General features: G+C 46.5%; 1 protein-coding gene across 1 annotated transcript in view; it reads right to left on the bottom strand.

The window, feature by feature from the left end:
- The window catches only part of LOC135552155 (ATP-binding cassette sub-family C member 12-like), a 128,223-nt gene that overhangs the window by 105,614 nt on the left and 7,750 nt on the right, over positions 1-14,859 (bottom strand). The window contains exons 5-9 of the mRNA XM_064983604.1: positions 13,622-13,795; positions 11,826-11,973; positions 5,189-5,337; positions 1,355-1,462; positions 158-406 (exon numbers count right to left, since the gene is read on the bottom strand). Coding sequence (XP_064839676.1) covers positions 158-406; positions 1,355-1,462; positions 5,189-5,337; positions 11,826-11,973; positions 13,622-13,795 — 828 coding nt within the window. The remainder of the gene's footprint in view (positions 1-157; positions 407-1,354; positions 1,463-5,188; positions 5,338-11,825; positions 11,974-13,621; positions 13,796-14,859) is intronic.

Raw genomic sequence — 14,859 nt, 5'->3', positions numbered from 1 at the left:
ACCTAACCCAGACCCGCACATCACCCCATCTCACCCAATCAAAAGCCCTATCTAACCCAGACCCCATCTCACCCAATCAAAAGCCCTATCTAACCCAGACCCCAATCACCCCATCTCACCCAATCAAAAGCCCTATCTAACCCCAACCAGCACCTACCTTAGGCAGGTTGAAGGAGATGTTTCTCAGGGTGGGCTTGGCCTCGGTCTTGCCCAGTGTGTGAGTCCCGTTCTGGCCCTGTGGTTCCACCTTCCCTCCGTTCAGAGAGGCTGTGGTGCCTGGTGTCGTAGTGGTTGTCTGTCCTTCAGGCCTGGCCCAGGTGAATGTTGCCTTCTCCATGACCAGGGCCGAGGAGGACCCGTGTCTCTGGACCAGGTACGAGTCTGGGTTCTGTGTCATCAGCAGTTTCTACACACACACAGAGAGTGGACACTCACACACACAGAGAGTGGACACGCACACGCACACACACAGAGAGTGGACACGCACACGCACACGCACACGCACACACACAGAGAGTGGACACGCACACGCACACAGAGAGTGGACACGCACACGCACACACACAGAGAGTGGACACGCACACGCACAGTAACACACCGCACACGCACACGCACACACACAGAGAGTGGACACGCACACACACACGCACACAGAGAGTGGACACACGCACACACACACACACACACAGAGAGTGGACACGCACACGCCACACACACACACAGTAGTAGTGGACACGCACACGCACGCACACACACATACACCCCCCACACACAGAGTGCACACGCACACACACATACACCCCCCACACACACACACAGAGTGGACACGCACACACACGCACGCACACACACATACACAACCCCCCACACACACAGAGAGTGGACACACACACGCACACTTTCACACACACATACACAACCCCCACACACACAAGCAGGCACACACATGCGCAGGCACTCACTAACTCACCCTGCATACACCCCCCCACACACACACGCATGCATACACATATACACAACCCCCCCACCACACACACACATACACACACAAGCAGGCACACACACACACACACAAACACATCTAACACACTGCTTACCCCACCCCCCACACACGCAGGCACACACGCACACACACACACAATCACACAATGTAAACACTAAATAATCATACAAATGTAACAAGATTTACACACATACAAACATACAAACCCCACACACACAGTAAACACACAGAGCTTATCTTCATGCTACAAAGAGACTGATAACAGAAATGCCTAGGACACATGTGCTTCATGATATACAGTAAGAGGATGAAGTTGATGATTGATAATGTTTTAAAGGAGAGGAGGCTCACCTTTAGCCGGGCTAGCGATACCAGTCCCTCGGCTATGGCTTTGACAGAGAACGGCAGCAAACCCAGGGAGAACCGCATGGAGTTAAAGATGGCGATTGTGGTAAAAGCCTGGTAAAAACAAGATGGCGATTAGGGTAACAGCCTGGTAAAAACAAGATGGCGATTAGGGTAACAGCCTGGTAAAAACAAGATGGCGATTAGGTTAACAGCCTGGTAAAAACAAGATGGCGATTAGGGTAACAGCCTGGTAAAAACAAGATGGCGATTAGGGTAACAGCCTGGTAAAAACAAGATGGCGATTAGGGTAACAGCCTGGTAAAAACAAGATGGCGATTATGGTAACAGCCTGGTAAAAACAAGATGGCGATTAGGGTAACAGCCTGGTAAAAACAAGATGGCGATTAGGGTAACAGCCTGGTAAAAACAAGATGGCGATTAGGGTAACAGCCTGGTAAAAACAAGATGGCGATTATGGTAACAGCCTGGTAAAAACAAGATGGTGATTATGGTAACAGCCTGGAAAAACAAGATGGCGATTAGGGTAACAGCCTGGTAAAAACAAGATGGCGATTATGGTAACAGCCTGGTAAAAACAAGATGGCGATTAGGGTAACAGCCTGGTAAAAACAAGATGGCGATTAGGGTAACAGCCTGGTAAAAACAAGATGGCGATTAGGGTAACAGCCTGGTAAAAACAAGATGGCGATTAGGGTAACAGCCTGGTAAAAACAAGATGGCGATTATGGTAACAGCCTGGTAAAAACAAGATGGCGATTAGGGTAACAGCCTGGTAAAAACAAGATGGCGATTATGGTAACAGCCTGGTAAAAACAAGATGGCAATGAGGGTAACAGCCTGGTAGAAACAAGATGGTGATTATGGTAACAGCCTGGTAAAAACAAGATGGCAATGAGGGTAACAGCCTGGTAGAAACAAGATGGTGATTATGGTAACAGCCTGGTAAAAACACAGTAAGAGACATGACTTTGCAGTACAGTACACACCACAAGATGGTTATCTCTCTGAATACTGCTTTGTGTTGTTTGTATTGTTTGTGTTGTTTGTGTTGTTTGTGTTGTTTGTGTTGTTTGTGTTGTTTGTGTTGTTTGTGTTGTTTGTATTGTTTGTATTGTTTGTATTGTACTCATAGCTGACTATGTTAGCCTGCTGAGCTAAAGGCCTTTCATTAGGTCCTACTGTACTCATAGCTGACTATGTTAGCCCTCTGAGCTAAAGGCCTTTCATTAGGTCCTACTGTACTCATAGCTGACTATGTTAGCCCTCTGAGCTAAAGGCCTTTCATTAGGTCCTACTGTACTCATAGCTGACTATGTTAGCCCTCTGAGCTAAAAGCCCTTCATTAGGTCCTACTGTACTCATAGCTGACTATGTTAGCCTGCTGAGCTACATACTATAGACATACTACTCAGTATGATTAGACTAGTTATTAGGACATGGTATTAGGACTAGGTATTAAGACAAGGTATTAGGTCTAGGTATTAGGACTAGGTCTAGGTATTAGGACTAGGACTAGGTATTAGGACTAGGTATTAGGTCTAGGTATTAGGACTAGGTATTAAGGACTAGGTATTATTAAGACAAGGTATTAGGTCTAGGTATTAAGACTAGGTATTAGGTCTAGGTATTAGGACTAGGTATTAGGACTAGGCATTAGGACTAGGACTAGGTATTAGGACTAGGTATTAGGACTAGGACTAGGTATTAGGACTAGGTTTAGGTATTAGGACTAGGTATTAGGACTAGGTATTAGGTCTAGGTATTAGGTCTAGGTATTAGGACTAGGCATTAGGTCTAGGTATTAGGACTAGGTATTAGGACTAGGTATTAGGACTAGGTATTAGGACTAGGTCTAGGTATTAGGTCTAGTTATTAGGACTAGGTATTAGGACTAGGCATTAGAACTTGGTATTAGGACTAGGTCTAGGTATTAGGTCTAGTTATTAGGACTAGGTATTAGGACTAGGTATTAGGACTAGGTATTAGGACTAGGCATTAGGACTAGGACTAGGTATTAGGACTAGGCATTAGAACTTGGTATTAGGACTAGGACTAGGTATTAGGTCTAGTTATTAGGTCTATGTATTAGGACTAGGTATTAGGACTAGGACTAGGTATTAGGACTAGGCATTAGGACTAGGACTAGGTATTAGGACTAGGTATTAGGACTAGGCATTAGATCTATGTATTAGGACTAGGTATTAGGACTAGGACTAGGTATTAGGACTAGGCATTAGGACTAGGACTAGGTATTAGGACTAGGTATTAGGACTAGGCATTAGATCTATGTATTAGGACTAGGTATTAGGACTAGGTCTAGGTATTAGGACTAGGTATTAGGACGAGGTATTAGGAATAGGTATTAGGACTAGGCATTAGGACTTGGACTATGTATTAGGACTAGGCATTAGATCTATGTATTAGGACTAGGTATTAGGACTAGGTATAGGTATTAGGACTAGGTATTAGAACTAGGTATTAGGACTAGGCATTAGGACTAGGTATTAGGTCTAGGTATTAGGTCTAGTTATTAAGACTATGTATTAGGACTAGGTATTAGGACTAGGTCTAGGTATTAGGTCTAGGTATTAGGACTAGGTATTAGGACTAGGCATTAGACCTAGGTATTAGGACTAGGTCTAGGTATTAGGTCTAGTTATTAAGACTAAGTATTAGGACTAGGTATTAGGACTAGGTATTATGACTAGGTATTAGGACTAGGTAATAGGACTAGGTCTAGGTATTATGACTAGGTATTAGGACTAGGTATTAGGACTAGGTCTAGGTATTAGGACTAGGTATTAGGTCTAGGTATTAGATCTATGTATTAGGACTAGGTATTAGGACTAGGCATTAGGGCTAGGTATTAGGACTAGGTATTAGGACTAGGTATTAGGACTAGGCATTAGGGCTAGGTATTAGGACTAGGTATTAGGACTAGGTATTAGGACTAGGTAATAGGACTAGGTCTAGGTATTAGGACTAGGTATTAGGACTAGGCATTAGGACTAGGTATTAGGACTAGGTATTAAGACTAGGTATTAAGACTAGGTATTGGGACTAGGTCTAGGTATTAGGACTAGGTATTAGGACTAGGCATTAGGACGAGATATTAAGACTAGGTATTAGGACTAGGCATTAGAACTATGTATTGGGAATAGGTATTAGGACTAGGCATTAGGACTAGGCATTAGGACTAGGTCTAGGTGGTAGGTCTAGGTATTAGGTCTAGGGATTAGGACTAGGTATTAGGACTAGGTTATTAGGACTAGGTCTAGGTGGTAGGTCTAGGTATTAGGACTAGGCATTAGGTCTGACTAGGTATTAGGTCTAGGTATTAGGACTAGGCATTAGGACTAGGTATTAGGACTAGGCATTAGGACTAGGTATTAGGACTAGGCATTAGGACTAGGTATTATTAGGACTAGGCATTAGGACTAGGTATTAGGATTAGGCATTAGGTCTGGGTATTAGGTCTAGGTATTAGGACTAGGCATTAGGGGCTGTATTAGGACTAGGTATTAGGACTAGGTATTAGGACTAGGTATTAGGTCTAGGTAATAGGACTAGGTCTAGGTATTAGGACTATGTCTAGGTATTAGGTCTAGTTATTAGGACTAGGTATTAGGTCTAGTTATTAGGACTAGGTATTAGGTCTAGGTATTAGGACTAGATATTAGGACTAGGCATTAGGACTAGGCATTAGGTCTATGTATTAGGTCTAGGTATTAGGACTAGGTATTAGGACTAGGTCTAGGTATTAGGACTAGGTATTAGGACTAGGCATTAGGACTAGGCATTAGGTATACTACTCACTTCCGAGGAGCTGAGGGGCAGGCCCAGCATGGTGTGGACAACGAAGGTGAGGATGGTTGCCAGGGTGGGGATGATGGTTGTGATGGAGGAGTTGATACTCTGGATGTAGCCAGCCATCTCCAGCAGCTGCTTCTCATTCTTCCTGATGTCTGATGGGGAAACACAGGACGGCAGATATGGAATGTGTCCAAAATGGATCCCTATTCCCTTTATATGGCACTATATCCAAACACACTGTATACACTGTAAACAACGCTCTAATAGAGATTTATATCAAATGTTCTAGAACTCTAATGACATACTAGTATGTACAGTGACTAGAACTCTAATGATATACTAGTATTTACAGTGACTAGAACTCTAATGATATACTAGTATGTACAGTGACTAGAACTCTAATGATATACTAGTATGTACAGTGACTAGAACTCTAATGATATACTAGTATGTACAGTGACTACAGAACTCTAATAATATACTAGTATGTACAGTGACTATAGAACTCTAATAATATACTAGTATGTACAGTGACTAGAACTCTAATGATATACTAGTATGTACAGTGACTACAGAACTCTAATAATATACTGTATGTACAGTGACTATAGAACTCTAATAATATACAAGTATGTGTCATGTCTTGTTATGTCTGTTCCTGTCCTTTCTCTTCATTCTCTCTCTCTGCTGGTCTTTTTAGGTTACCTTCTCTGTCTCTCATCCCTCAGCTGTTCTACATTTTCCCTAACTAGCTCATTCTCTCTTTCCCCACCTGTTCTCTCTTCCCCCTCTGATTAGGTCTCTATTTCTTTCTCTGTTCCTGCTACTTTCAGTGTCTGATTCTTGTTTGTGTTTTTTGATGCCAGAAGCAAGCTGTCGTCTCGTTTGCTTCCACCTTGTCCTGTCCTGTCGGAGTCTGCATGGCAGGTGCAACCTGCATTATACTACGTTCTTTTGTTCCATTGACTACGTTGGAAGAGGATTTATGCCATTCCTGTTTTTATTAAAGAACTCTGTTTTCTGTTAAAACCGCGTTTGGGTCTTCACTCAAGTTCATAACAGAAGAATCAGACCAAGAATGGACCCAGCGGCTCCGGACCCTTTTCACTCCGCCGTCGAGATCCAGGGAGCGATGCTAGGCAGACACGAGGAGGAATTGTCTGCTGCTCAACATGCCGTTGAGACCCTGGCCGTCCAAGTCTCCGACCTCACAAGACGGGTTCACCAACTCCACCTCGATCCACCGCCCACTTCCAGGGTTTCCGAGTCTCCGGAGCCCAGGATCAACAACCCGCCGTGTTACTCTGGGGAGCCCACTGAGTGCCGCTCATTCCTCACTCAGTGTGATGTGGTGTTCTCTCTCCAGCCCAACACTTACTCCAGGAGCGCAGCCCGCATTGCCTCGTCATTTCTCTCCTTACCGGACGGGCGCGTGAGTGGGGCACGGCAGTCTGGGAGCGAGGGCTGAGTGTATTAACCAGTATCAGGACTTTAAGGAGGAGATGATACGGGTTTTGACCGTTCTGTTTTTTGGCGAGGAGGCTTCCAGGGCCCTGTCTTCCCTATGTCAGGGGAATAGATCCATAACGGATTATTCTATTGAGTTTCGCACTCTCGCTGCCTCTAGTGACTGGAACGAGCCGGCTTTGCTCGCTCGTTTCTGGAGGGTCTCCACGTCGAGGTTAAGGATGAGATCCTCTCCCGGGAGGTTCCTTCCAGTCTGGACTCCTTAATAGCTCTCGCTATTCGCATAGAGCGACGGTTTGATCTTCGTCGCCGAGCTCGTGGAAAGGAGCTCACGTTCTCCGTTGCTCCCCTCTCCACATCACTGCCACCTGCCGCATCACTGCCACCCTCCCCGCCGGCTCGGATGCTGAGCCTATGCAGCTGGGGGGTATTCGCATCTCGGCCAAGGAGAGGGAACGGAGAATCACCTGTCGCCTCTGTCTCTACTGCGGCTCCGCTGGTCATTTTGTCACCTCATGTCCAGTAAAAGCCAGAGCTCATCAGTAAGAGGAGGGCTACTGGTGAGCGCAACTACTCAGGCCTCTCCTTCTGGATCACGCACTACCTTTCGGTCCATCTCCGCTGGCCCGGTTCATCTGCTTCCTGCAGTGCCTTGATAGACTCTGGGCGGAGGGCTGTTTTATGGACGAGACCTGGGCTCGGGAACATGACATTCCTCTCAGACAGTTAGGGGAGCCCAGGGCCTTGTTCGCTTTAGATGGTAGTTCTCTCCCCAAGATTCAGCGTGAGACGCTGCCTTTAACCCTCACTGTCTCTGGTAATCATAGCGAAACCATTTCTTTTTTAATTTTTCGTTCACCTTTTACACCTGTTGTTTTGGGTCATCCCTGGCTAGTGCGCCATAACCCTTCTATTAATTGGTCTAGTAATACTATCCTATCCTGGAATGTTTCTTGTCATGTAACCTGTTTAATGTCTGCTATCCCTCCTGTTTCCTCTGTCTCTTCTTCACAGGAGGAGCCTGGCGATTTGACAGGGGTGCCGGAGGAGTATCACGATCTGCGCACGGTGTTCAGTCGTTCCAAGGCCACTTCTCTCCCTCCACACCGGTCGTATGACTGTAGTATTGATCTCCTTCCGGGAACTACTCCCCCGGGGTAGATTATACTCTCTGTCGGCTCCCGAACGTAAGGCTCTCGAGGATTATTTGTCGGTTTTTCGCTCGACGCCGGTACCATAGTCTCCTCCTCCTCCTCCCCCGCCGGCGCGGGGTTCTTTTTGTTCAGAAGGGACGGGTCCCTGCGCCCATGCGTGGATTATCGAGGGCTGAATGACATAACAGTTAAGAATCGTTATCCGCTTCCTCTTATGTCTTCAGCCTTCGAGATCCTGCAGGGAGCCAGGTTTTTCACCAAATTGGACCTTCGTAACGCCTACCATCTCGTGCGCATCAGGGAGGGGGACGAGTGGAAGACGGCGTTTAACACTCCGTTAGGGCACTTTGAATACCGGGTTCTTCCTTTCGGCCTCGTTAACGCTCCAGCTGTCTTTCAGGCACTAGTTAACGACGTCCTGAGAGACATGCTGAACATTTTTGTTTTCGTTTTACATGGACGATATCCTGATTTTCACCGTCTCTCTCGATTCATGTTCAGCACGTGCGGCCGCGTCCTCAGCGCCTTTTGGAGAACTGTCTTTATGTGAAGGCTGAAGTGCACTTTTCATGCCGCCTCTGTCCCTTTTCTCGGTTCCGTTATTTCCGCTGAGGGCATTAAGATGGATCCCGCTAAGGTCCAGGCTGTCATTGATTGGCCCGTTCCTAAGTCACGCGTCGAGCTGCAGCGCTTTCTGGGCTTCGCTAATTTCTACCGTCGTTTCATCCGTAATTTCGGTCAGGTGGCAGCTCCTCTCACAGCCCTTACTTCTGTTAAGACGTGCTTTAAGTGGTCCGTTTCCGCCCAGGGAGCTTTTTGATCTTCTTAAGAATCGTTTACATCCGCACCTATTCTTGTTACACCTGACATCTCTAGACAGTTTGTTGTTGAGGTTGACGCGTCAGAGGTGGGCGTGGGAGCCATTCTTTCTCAGCGCTCTCTCTCTGACGGCAAGGTCCATCCTTGCGCGTTTTCTCTCATCGCTTATCGCCGTCAGAACGTAACTATGATGTTGGTAATCGCGAACTGCTCGCCATCCGCTTAGCCCTAGGCGAATGGCGACAGTGGTTGGAGGGCGACCGTTCCTTTTGTCGTTTGGACTGACCATAGGAACCTTGAGTACATCCGTTCAGCCAAACGACTTAATGCGCGTCAGGCTCGTTGGGCTCTGTTTTTCGCTCGTTTGAGTTTGTTATTTCTTATCGTCCGGGCTCAAAAAACACCAAACCTGATGCTTTATCTCGTCTCTTCAGTTCTTCTGAGTCTCCACCGACCCCGATGGGATTCTCCCTGAGGGGGCGTGTTGTCGGGTTGACTGTCTGGGGAATTGAGAGGCAGGTAAAGCAAGCACTCGCTCACACTCCGTCGCCGCGAGCTTGTCCTAGGAACCTTCTGTTCGTTCCCGTTCCTACTCGTCCGGCCGTTCTTCAGTGGGCCCACTCTGCCCAGTTAGCCGGCCACCCTGGCCTTCGGGGTACGCTCGCTTCCATTCGCCAGCGTTTCTGGTGGCCCACTCGGGAACGTGACGCGCGTCGATTTGTCGCCGCTTGTTCGGTCTGCGCGCAGACTAAATCTGGGAACTCTCCTCCTGCCGGCCGTCTCAGACCGCTTCCCATTCCCTCTCGACCGTGGTCTCACATCGCTTTAGATTTTATCACCGGACTGCCTTCATCAGCGGGGAAGACAGTTATTCTTACGGTTGTCGATAGATTCTCTAAGGCGGCTCATTTCATTCCTCTCGATAAGCTCCCTTCTGCTAAGGAGACGGCTCAGATCATTATCGAGAATGTTTTCCGAATTCATGGCCTTCCGTCTGACGTCGTTTCCGACAGAGGCCCGCAGTTCACGTCTCAATTTTGGAGGGAGTTTTGCCGTTTGATTGGGGCTTCCGTCAGTCTCTCGTCCGGCTTTCATCCCCAGTCTAACGGTCAAGCCCGAACGGGCCAATCAGACTGTTGGTCGCATTTACGCAGTCTTTCTTTTCGTAACCCTGCGTCTTGGTCAGAACAGCTCCCCTGGGCAGAGTACGCCCACAACTCGCTTCCCTCGTCTGCTACCGGTCTATCCCCTTTTCAGTGTAGCCTCGGGTACCAGCCTCCGCTGTTCTCATCTCAGCTCGCCGAGTCCTGCGTCCCCTCCGCTCAGGCTTTTGTCCAGCGTTGCGAGCGCACCTGGAAGGGGTCAGGTCGGCACTTTGCCGTAATAGGGCGCAGACTGTGAGGGCCGCTAATAAGCGTAGGACCAAGAGTCCTAGATATTGTTGCGGTCAGAGAGTATGGCTCTCCACTCAGAACCTTCCCTTAAGACAGCTTCTCGCAAGTTGGCCCCGCGGTTCATTGGTCCGTTCCGTATTTCCCAGGTCATTAATCCTGTCGCAGTGCGACTTCTTCTCGCGCTATCTTCGTCGCGTTCACCCGGTCTTCCATGTCTCCTGTGTTAAGCCCGTTCTTCGCGCCCCGCTCGTCCCTCCCCCCATCCTTGTCGAGGCGCACCCATCTACAGGGTTCGTAAGATTTTGGACATGCGCCCTCGGGGCCGTGGTCATCAGTACCTAGTGGATTGGGAGGGGTACGGTCCTGAGGAGAGAGTTGGGTTCCCTCTCGGGACGTGCTGGACCGTTCGCTGATCGATGATTTCCTCCGTTGCCGCCAGGTTTCCTCCTCGAGTGCGCCAGGAGGCGCTCGGTGGTGGGGGTACTGTCATGTCTTGTTATGTCTGTTCCTGTCCTTTCTCTTCATTCTCTCTCTCTGCTGGTCTTTTTAGGTTACCTTCTCTGTCTCTCATCCCTCAGCTGTTCTACATTTTTCCCTAACTAGCTCATTCTCTCTTTCCCCACCTGTTCTCTCTTCCCCTCTGATTAGGTCTCTATTTCTTTCTCTGTTCCTGCTACTTTCAGTGTCTGATTCTTGTTTGTGTTTTTTGATGCCAGAAGCAAGCTGTCGTCTCGTTTGCTTCCACCTTGTCCTGTCCTGTCGGAGTCTGCATGGCAGGTGCAACCTGCATTATACTACGTTCTTTTGTTCCATTGACTACGTTGGAAGAGGATTTATGCCATTCCTGTTTTTTATTAAAGAACTCTGTTTTCTGTTAAAACCGCGTTTGGGTCTTCACTCAAGTTCATAACAGTATGTACAGTGACTACATAACTCTAATAATACAGAACTCTAATAATATACTAGTATGTACAGTGACTAGAACTCTAATAATACAGAACTCTAATAATATACTAGTATGTACAGTGACTACAGAACTCTAATAATATAGAACTCTAATAATATACTAGCATGTACAGTGACTAGAACTCTAATAATACAGAACTCTAATAATATACTAGTGTGTACAGTGACTACAGAACTCTAATAATATAGAACTCTAATAATATACTAGTATGTACAGTGACTACAGAACTCTAATAATATAGAACTCTAATAATATACTAGTATGTACAGTGACTACAGAACTCTAATAATATAGAACTCTAATAATATACTAGTATGTACAGTGACTAGAACTCTAATGATATACTAGTATGTACAGTGACTACAGAACTCTAATAATATACTAGTATGTACAGTGACTAGAGAACTCTAATAATATACTAGTATGTACAGTGACTACAGAACTCTAATAATATACTAGTATGTACAGTGACTACAGAACTCTAATAATATACTAGTATGTACAGTGACTATAGAACTCTAATAATATACTAGTATGTACAGTGACTACAGAACTCTAATAATATACTAGTATATACAGTGACTACAGAACTCTAATAATATAGAACTCTAATAATATACTAGTATGTACAGTGCCTGTAGAAAGTCTACACACCTTTGAACTTTTTTCAAATATTTCTGCTTTAAAATTACATCTAAAAAGGATTGAAAATGTGTTTTTTTTTCATACAGATCTACACATTACTATGTTATCAGGAAATGGTATTTGGCCAATAAACACCTTCAGTGTCCTGTTTAGACTACTTCCTACCACCCTGTGGTGACCCTGGTCTTCCTCACCTGTGATTTTCTCTTCGAAGGAGGTTTCCCAGGCGTACATCTTGATGAGTTTGATGCAGGTGAGAACCTCGTTCATGGTGCGGACACGGGTGTCTGTGACGCTCACCGCTTTCCTCCTGAACACTTGGATCAGTCTGGCCATGAAAAACTACAGACGACACAACGACATACAGGTCAGTCTGGCCATTAAAAACTACAGACGACACAACGACATACTGGTCAGTCTGGCCATGAAAAACTACAGACGACACAATGACATACAGGTCAGTCTGGCCATTAAAAACTACAGACGACACAACGACATACTGGTCAGTCTGGCCATGAAAAACTACAGACGACACAACGACATACTGGTCAGTCTGGCCCAAGGTAAACTACAGACGACACAATGACATACTGGTCAGTCTGGCCCAAGGTAAACTACAGACGACACAACGACATACTGGTCAGTCTGGCCCAAGGTAAACTACAGACGACACAATGACATACTGGTCAGTCTGGCCAAGAAAAACTACAGACGACACAACGACATACTTGTCAGTCTGGCCCAAGGTAAACTACAGACGACACAACGACATACTGGTCAGTCTGGCCCAAGGTAAACTACAGATGACACAACGACATACTGGTCAGTCTGGCACAAGGTAAACTACAGACGACACAACGACATACTGGTCAGTCTGGCCCAAGGTAAACTACAGACGACACAACGACATACTGGTCAGTCTGGCACAAGGTAAACTACAGATGACACAACGACATACTGGTCAGTCTGGCCATGGTAAACTACAGACAACACAACGACATACTGGTCAGTCTGGCCATGGTAAACTACAGACAACACAACGACATACTGGTCAGTCTGGCCATGGTAAACTACAGACAGCACAACAACATACTTGTCAGTCTGGCCCATGGTAAACTACAGACAACACAACAACATACTTGTCAGTCTGGCCCATGGTAAACTACAGACAACACAACGACATACTGGTCAGTCTGGCCATGAAAACTACAGACAACAGAATAGCATACTGGTCAGTCTCAGAGACTCCTATGAGGGTTAGTACCAGTATGGGGATGACGATGAGGTAGACAGAGACTCCTATGAGGGTTAGTACCTGTATGGGGATGAAGACGAGGTAGACAGAGACTCCTATGAGGGTTAGTACCTGTATGGGGATGAAGATGAGGTAGACAGAGACTCCTATGAGGGTTAGGGTTAGTACCTGTTTAGGGATGAAGATGAGGTAGACAGAGACTCCTATGAGGGTTAGGGTTAGTACCTGTTTAGGGATGAAGATGAGGTAGACAGAGACTCCTATGAGGGTTACTTCATGTATGGGGATGAAGATGAGGTAGACAGAGACTCCTATGAGGGTTAGTACCTGTATGGGGATGAAGACGAGGTAGACAGAGACTCCTATGAGGGTTACTCCCTGTGTGGTGATGAAGATGAGGTAGACAGAGACTCCTATGAGGGTTAGTACCTGTATGGGGATGAAGACGAGGTAGACAGAGACTCCTATGAGGGTTAGTACCTGTATGGGGATGAAGATGAGGTAGACAGAGACTCCTATGAGGGTTAGTACCTGTTTGGGGATGAAGATGAGGTAGACAGAGACTCCTATGAGGGTTAGTACCTGTATGGGGATGAAGACGAGGTAGACAGAGACTCCTATGAGGGTTAGTACCTGTATGGGGATGAAGATGAGGTAGACAGAGACTCCTATGAGGGTTAGTACCTGTATGGGGATGAAGACAAGGTAGACAGAGACTCCTATGAGGGTTAGTACCTGTATGGGGATGAAGACGAGGTAGACAGAGACTCCTATGAGGGCCGTGTATCCTAGGGTGTAGCAGGCGTAGATCATACAGGCGGTCAGTAGCACAGGGATACACAGCAGGAAGGTACCAAACAGCACAGCCTCAAACATCCGGTAGCCATCACTGGTCAGCACGTTGATCATCTGGAGGGAGGAGAGGGAGGGAGAGAGAGAGGAGAGGGGAAAAAGAGACGAGCGGAGAGAGGGGGAAGAGAGAGGAGAGAGAGAAAGAAAGATGAGAGAGAGAGAGAGCGGGAAAAAGAAAGAAGAGAGAGATAGAGAGGGGAGAGAGAGGAGGGGAAAAAGAGACGAGCAGGGAGAGGAGGAAGAGAGAGGAGGAGAGAGAGAGAGAAAGAAAGAGGAGAGAGAGAAAGAGAGGGGGAGAGAAAGGAGAGAGAGAGAGAGAGAGAGAGGGAGAGAGAGAGGAGAGGGGAAAAAGAGATGAGCGGGGAGAGGGGGAAGAGAGAGAAAGAAAGAGGAGAAAGAGAGAGAGAGAAAGAGAGCGGGGGAGGGAGAAAGGAGAGAGAGAGAGAGAGAGAGAGAGCAAGAGAGCGAGAGAGGAGAGGGAACATACGAGCAGGTGAGAATAAGCTCCTACATGTTTTAGAGTTAGAAACATTTGGATTCACCAGGACATATACAGGATACTACCCTCTACAACACTATGTCACCAGGACATATACAGGATACTACCCCCTACAACACTATGTCACCAGGACATATACAGGATACTACCCTCTACAACACTATGTCACCAGGACATATACAGGATACTACCCTCTACAACACTATGTCACCAGGACATATACAGGATACTACCCTCTACAACACTATGTCACCTGGACATATACAGGATACTACCCTCTACAACACTATGTCACCAGGACATATACAGGATACTACCCTCTACAACACTATGTCACCAGGACATATACAGGATACTACCCTCTACAACACTATGTCACCAGGACATATACAGGATACTACCCTCTACAACACTATGTCACCAGGACATATACAGGGTACTACCCTCTACAACACTATGTCACCAGGACATATACAGGATACTACCCTCTACAACACTATGTCACCAGGACATATACAGGATACTACCCTCTACAACACTATGTCACCAGGACATATACAGGATACTACCCTCCACAACACTATGTCACCAGGACATATACAGGATACTACCCTCTACAACA

Source organism: Oncorhynchus masou, chromosome 2 (genome assembly GCF_036934945.1).
Source record: "Oncorhynchus masou masou isolate Uvic2021 chromosome 2, UVic_Omas_1.1, whole genome shotgun sequence".
In the NCBI taxonomy this organism is placed as follows: domain Eukaryota; kingdom Metazoa; phylum Chordata; class Actinopteri; order Salmoniformes; family Salmonidae; genus Oncorhynchus; species Oncorhynchus masou.
The sequence above is the reverse complement of the archived record's forward strand: the minus strand, read 5'-3'. Positions and strand labels throughout refer to the sequence as shown.